General features: G+C 40.9%; 1 protein-coding gene across 1 annotated transcript in view; it reads right to left on the bottom strand.

Moving 5' to 3' along the window:
* RGS5 (regulator of G protein signaling 5) overlaps positions 1–7034 on the bottom strand; it is an 81541-nt gene extending 74507 nt beyond the window's left edge. Inside the window, exon 1 of the mRNA XM_030207344.1 lies at positions 6914–7034. Within this exon, the coding sequence (XP_030063204.1) occupies positions 6914–6957 (44 nt within the window). The 5' untranslated portion in view covers positions 6958–7034. The remainder of the gene's footprint in view (positions 1–6913) is intronic.
* Positions 7035–7292: the final 258 nt, after the last annotated feature.

The following is a 7292-nucleotide window of genomic DNA, read 5'->3' on the forward strand; positions in this document are numbered from 1 at the left end:
TAACACTAGAGACACCCATAGAAATATAATGGGTGTCTATATCCTTAGTGTGTGATAATTTTTAGCACCTGGCCAGTCGACTTTTCAGGATATCCATAATGAATATGCATGAGAGAGATTTGCATACCAAGAAGGCAGTGCAAGCAAATCTCCCTCATGTATATTCATTGTGGATATCCTGAAAACCTGACTGGTCAGGTGGTTTCTGAGGACTGGGTTGAAAACCACTCATCCAGTGACCTCCCCATGACCCCAACCCCCAAGGCTTTCAACCCTGTATCTGGAATGAGGTCAGAGTGATCATGGAGCATTTCAGCTAGGAGGGATGAGAATGCACATTCAGACCAGGTTGTGAATTTTGAATATTTGAATCAGTTTTACTCAGGCAATCGGAACAAGTGTCTACTACCCCAAATGCGGCTTAATACCAAGGGGTATCTCTAGACCTCAATTCCTGCTACTGTTCTTCTGTATCCCAGCACAGATAATCTCAGCTCTAACTTTGCAGCATCTAACTAGTCACCAGTGCCGCACAATTTGGTGAGCCTCTGTTTGAAGCACTTAGGGTTTTATGAGAACTGAAAACTCCTGTGGTTCAAGCAAACCATGTGGGGGGTGGGGGTGGGAATGGATTTGGTAACTGTGCATCTACCTTTGCAGCTCCAAATAACCACCTGCACCATTTTTTGCCTCCTGACATGATTCAGTGAATGTTTGTTTGAACCACAGAAGCTTTTGTACTCGCAAAATCCTAAGTACTGCTAAACATTCCCTCCTGAGACGCTCAATATGATTTAAATGCTCACCACTGCGTCTGAATGTTGACACAACTGTATTCGGTTTTGGAGGCCATATCTTGGTAAGAATATAAAGAGGCATTCCAGAAAAAGCAACAAAAATGGTATGGGGTCTGCTCAGGAGAACATATAAGAAGAGACTTGAGGACCTACATACATATACACCAGAGGAGAGAAGGAAGAAAGGAGGTACGTACAGATATTCAAACCTGAAGGACATTAATCAACAAAAAAACGTTTTCCAGGGAGGTTAGCTCAGTAGCAATATTGGGACATTTTTTCAGAGAGAGGGTGGTAGACTCCATCCTGAAGCAAATGATAAAGTAAAAAAATAGTGCTAGAATTGAGAAAGAAGTGGGATAAATATAGAGGATTTTCAAATGGTAAGAGGATGGAAACCAAACATTGAGCACGTCAGCTTAAACAAAGCAGTGAAATGTTTTTTTGCACTTCTAAGAAGACATGAGAGGTATCCTGTAGGAGGGAATAACCTGAATGGAATGGCAGTTATAATCCTAACTTAAATCGTGGGGGGAGGGGCAATCTGTGTGGTGTGGCAGTTACAACCCTAAATGAAGGCAAAGAGCGACAGCTGGAATCCCAACCACCTTACTGGGAAGACTAAATGAGTCCCTTTGAGTTTTATTTGAAGTAATGTGCTAGGGTGCAAATTCTATAATTGGGCAACTCCCCCCTTTTGTAGGCACTCTAGTGTTGTGTGGGTAGTGCCTATTCTAGAACAGCATCTGGGCACTTGGATTCCACCATAAAGTACTAGCATAAATCTGCTTTAATGCACCGAAATGCAGGTGTGTCCATTTATGCTAGGTCAATGGCAGGTATAAATGGATTCATCTAAGTATGGCTTGCAACATGCAGAATTTACATTATTCTGTAAGTTATGCACATAAGTAGTTGCACTGCCCATGCCCCCATGCTCCACCCACTTTCATTTAAGCACTTTACAGTACTTACACGTCTTTATAGAATACAATGTAGTGCACTTATGCTTGTAAGTTATACTTTTCTATGCTCTTACATGCGCAAAGCACATAGAGCTAGATTCTATAGATGGCGCCTGAAAAATCTGAGCGGTAAAAAAATATGCCTTGGCATATTCTTTATGGTACACCTAAATTTTATGGAAAGGGCTTACATTTCCGTGCAGTATATAGAATAACGCCGAGCGCCTCTCCACGCGACCAAATGTATTTGTGTCTATTTAGGACATGCTTTACTTGGCCTTTTTCAAAATGCTATGGCAATTTGGCATGCACAGACCTAAACATTTGTGTTCTGACCTGGATATCCTAAAAAAAATTAGGCTGTATGCCAAGAGATCCCAGATGTTACAAAACCATGTCTTCAAAACACATTGGTATGCTAATGTAAAACACATGCATACGTTTGCATGCATTTAAATGTTTTTGGATAGCTAGTGTCATTACCTGACCACAGCACAGACTAGGACTTATTTTTATCAATACAGGTTGTGCATCTGTTTTTAAGTGAAAGGTAAAGTAAGATAAATGAGGGCATTTTCACTTTAAATATCTCTAAAACAGGGGTTCTTTACCCAGTCCTCAGGATATACCCAGCCAGTCCGGTTTTCATGATACCAACAATGAATATACATGAGATAGATTTGCATATAACAGAGGCAGTGCAAGCCTTATTCCTTTGTTTAAATAGAAGGAGAATATGTTGCGATTTTTACTGTTTTTACATAATTTGATGATTTTTATATTGTAAGATTGTGAAACCATCTCAAATGGCATTGCCAAGGAGAGGGTATATTAAAGGATTTATAAATAAATATATTTATCTCATGCATATTCATTGTGCATATCTTGAAAAGCAGATTGGCTTGGTGTGCCCTGAGGACTGAATTGAGAGCCTCTGCATTAAAGTGGAGTGGAGGAGTAGCCTAGTGGTTAGTGCAGTGGACTTTGAATCCAGAGAACTGAGTTTAATTCCCATTGCAGCTCCTTGTGACTCTGGGCAAGTCACTTAACCCTCCATTGCCCCGGTACAAAATTAGTACCTGAATATACTATGTAAACCGCAAATGTAGTTGCAAAAACCTCAGGAAGGTGGTATATCAAGTCCCATTTCCCCTTTGAATGGACTGTAGCTCTAGGATTTTATTGTGGCAATTACTTGAAGTGCCTTATCATGCAGAAAGACTAGCATGAGGGCCAGCTAAAGCCACTTTTTGTCACAGCTTAGTGAAAGGACCCCTAAACGAGTTGTGTGTGTCATTTATCGATTAGCGCCGAGTGCACAGCTATCATTTACGCACGCAAGCATCCGTTTACCTATGTAAGTTCTAGCATTCTATAACTTACAAAGAGGGGCATAATTGAACAAAAACGTCTATCTCCATGGGCGTTTATCTCCGAGAACGGGTCCGTGAAGGGGCGGACCGAACCGTATTTTCGAAAAAAATAGACGTCCATGTTTTATTCGACAATTTGTGAGCTGGGTGTTTTTGTTTTTCAGTGATAATGGAAAATGAAAGCGCTCAGCTCAAAAATGAATAAATCCAAGGCATTTGTTCGTGGGAGGGGCCAGGAGTCGTAGTGCACTGGTCCCCCTCACATGCCAGGACACCAACCGGGCACCCTAGGGGGCACTTTTACAAAAACAAAAAAAAAGGTAAAAAAGCTCCCAGGTGCATAGCACCCTTCCCTTGGGTGTTGAGCCTCCCAAATCCCCCTCAAAACCCACCGCCCACAAGTCTACACCATTACTATAGCCCTAAGGGGTGAAGGGGGGCACCTACATGTGGGTACAGTGAGTTTACCAGCACAAGTGTAACAGGTGGTGGGGGGATGGGCCTGGGTCCACCTGCCTGAAGTCCACTGCACCCCCTAATAACTGCTCCAGTGACCTGCATACTGCTGCCAGGGAGGTGGTTATGACATTTGAGGGTGAAAATAAAAAGTTGTGAAACGGCATATTTTGTGGTGGGAGGGGGTTTGTGACCAATGGGGGAGTCAGGGGAGGTCATCCCCGATTCCCTCCAGTGGTCATCTGGTCATTTAGGGCACTTTTTGGGGCCTTATTCGTGGAAAAACAGGGTCCAGGAAAAGTGCCCTAAATTCTCGGTAAAAACGCATATTTTTCTTCCATTATCGGCGAAAGGCGCCCATCTCTGATCGCCCGATAACCACGCCCCAGTTCCACCTTCACCACGCCTTCGACACGCCCCCATCAACTTTGTCCACATCCGCGACGGAGTGCAGTTGAAAACGTCCAAATTCGGCTTTCGATTATACCGCTTTATTCGTTTTTGTGAGATAAACGTCTATCTCCCGATTTGGGCCGCAATATAGGCATTTTTCTTTTTCAATTATAAGCTGGAAAGTGCACTTAAATTTAGTCACCAATTTATGGAATGAGGGGGTAAATGTGTTACTCTAGGAGCTGTTTAAGTCTTGAGTCTTAAAACTGTGCACATAGAATACATGACTGGACACGTTGATCTGAGTTTCTCTTTGCTTAAGATCCTCAGATATAATGAATGCCACTGCAGTGGCTGGTAGAGAATGCAGACAGTCGCATAGTACAGGCGCAGAAACTGCAGTATCGGTGCACACCGGAAACATTGTCCCTGGCACTGGCCACAGGTGTGTCCAGATGTTCTTCGCCTGCTCTAGATATTCTTTCTCCTGCCAGTTTTACTATGGCAGTGCCACTCGTTCTAGGGCTGTTGACTCCCACGGCTTCTGCAAAGTCACCTAGGGAGCATTGCAAATGACTGCAGATTTATCCTGCTCTGCCCTGTAACTAGATAAATAAAGAATCAGACGCTACCGTAACACAGATGCTGAGCACATAGGGTTGGAATCAGTAAATGGTACTCAAAATTCGTCACTGGGAAATAAATTGGCGCTCAGCGCAATTCTATAAAGGGTCCTTTAAAAAATTGTGCTTAGTGCCGATTCCCCTGCCTAACTCTAGTTGGTAGAATTATACTTGCTGAAACCTCGTGTAAATGCTGGTGCCCAAGTTAGGTGCACTGAGGCCATATTCTATAATTAGGCATGCAACTTTTCGGACATGCCTGTGGCCATGCCCCCTTTTGAGTTATATGCTAGTAGAGTTAGGCGCCATGCCTTATCGAACAGCAAGCAGCCAGATGCACATGCAAATTTTAATGAGTGCCAATTAACTTCAATAATTGATTGTTAGCACCCAATTATTGATAGTTACTCAATTAATTTGCATATACATCTTGGGCTCACGCACAATGTTGGTGTGCAAATCTAGGTGCCATATATAGAATCCAGGGGATAGTGCCTGGTGATCTCATAATAACTATAAGGGAAGACACACATATCTATATCAAATTTATTTTTTTATTTATTAGGATTTATTTACCGCCTTTTTGAAAGAATTCACTCAAGGTGGTGTACAATAAGAATAAATCAAACATGAGCAATAGCCAATTACAGCAGTAAAAATATTCAAATAACAATACAAAGTATGGAGTGAGTATACTACTTACAATGTCAACACAATACGTAATAGAACATATTAATTGACAGTGTAGGTTATAAGCAAAGATTGGACATATAGATAGGCAAGAGAGTAAGAACAGTTAGAAAATAAGGTGACTAATTTACAGAAAGTTAAACATGAGATCAGAGAGATAGAGTAAGTGGATTTAGAAAATAAGGTGACTAATTTAAAGAAAGGTGCACATGAGGTCAGAGAAATAGTTAAATATTATCTCAGCTAGGGTAAGAGTGCACCACAAGTGTTATGTAATTGTGATGTACACAAGGCCATGCCATTGTTGAATCTGAAAACTGGATGCTCAGTGTTTCTATTGTATTCCTAGAATTTCTCTTAGTATTACAGAGCAGAAGACATTTTGATGCATCTTATACATTTAAATAGGCATTGGTTATAAGACTGTATTAGTCTTTAGTCCTTTCACAGCTTCATTTCTGTATATTTTTTTTCCAGTAAAAAATAAAGTTAGATGATTTACGTTGCTCACAAATTGCCATGTACCTTTCCTGTAAACTCCATGTGACAACATACAGTATTTTGGAGTACTTGTTTTGCAAAGGAATTGCACATTTTTGTATACTTATGGCCAAATTTAAGTTCTGGGTAAAAGTTTGCAAGTCACTGTACAACTCTGAAACACTGAATTTTGTACTAAAGGATTTAATTTCATACAACCTCTTGAAGGGATAAAAATTCAGATGAAAAAAAAAATACATAAGCAAAATCTGCATAACTTGAAGGGAGGTTTGCCCAATTTTAAATTTGCTCCCCCCCCCCGCCCCCGGGGCAGGAGCATGGCAGCATTTTTCCAAAAGATGTTTCTGCAAATATCTGGGTTTTATCTCTGTCTTGAGGTTGCAAGAGGTTACATTCTAGCCAAAAAAAAAAAAGTCTTGCAAATTGACTTGCAGGGCATTAGCACTCTTTTCCTTGTACATAGGCAGGGGTTCTTCCAATAAAAGTCATATAAAATCCAAAAATAAAAGTTACTGTACACCGTAAAGCGAAAATACTAACACATTCCATGCAGAAAACTATTCTGTCCTGTATAATAATTTACCCAGTTTGTAGTATAGTAAGTGAAGAATTTTGGAATGATTTGCTTTCATGTTATTCGTTTTGCCTACTCTGGGCTGTTCATCATTTATTTAGGGTGAACAATTTGTATTTCTAGTTCTCAAAAAATTCTTATATCATGCTAATACAACCAAAATGTATTTGGCTTATCCAACCTGTATGTCCTAGTTTCTAGATTTAAGCTAGTAGCTTTCATTATATCATGTCCAAAGCATTTCTTTCTGCTAAAATAATAAATAGAAATAAAACAAAACAGAGAAAAGAAAATAAGATGATACCTTCTTTTTATTGGACTAGTTAGTCTAACAAAAAAAAGTATCATTTTCTTTTCTCTGTTTTGTTTTATTTCTATTTATCACCTTTAAAACTGGACTATCACAGTTACCACACCACTTTCTGCTAAGAAACACTCTCGAATCCCTATTTCTGCATGTAGAAGAGCTGAAATAACGTGTGAATAGACTGCACGCACCCTCCCATCACCTTCAGTGACAGAAAGAAAGAGTTTCCCTTACCGCTCCAGGCATGTATGGGGTAAAGCAGCCAGTCCCTTGCACATTTTGGTATTTGGCTTTGTCTCCGCTCCTCTTGAATGAAACTTGACCGTGTGTGCAGGGTCCACTGAGTATCAGCTTTCCTCTTTTCAGGATTATATACAGGCTCCGTTCTGGAGCCCAGCCAGACTCTTAGCCAATCACATGCTGATGAAGAGACTGCAGGCTAGAAAAACAGACAGCATAGGAAACGCAGGGCAGAAGGGGTTCTTTCCTGGGCAGTACATGAATCCAGCCGGAGCCCTTTTCATAGCAATCACTGTGCATGAGCATACGAGCCAGCTTTGTGGGTGCTTGAGCACCTCCAACATTGAGCAAACTGTGTCCAGGGAAGGGTAAT

Source organism: Microcaecilia unicolor, chromosome 6, assembly GCF_901765095.1.
Source record: "Microcaecilia unicolor chromosome 6, aMicUni1.1, whole genome shotgun sequence".
Lineage (NCBI taxonomy): Eukaryota > Metazoa > Chordata > Amphibia > Gymnophiona > Siphonopidae > Microcaecilia > Microcaecilia unicolor.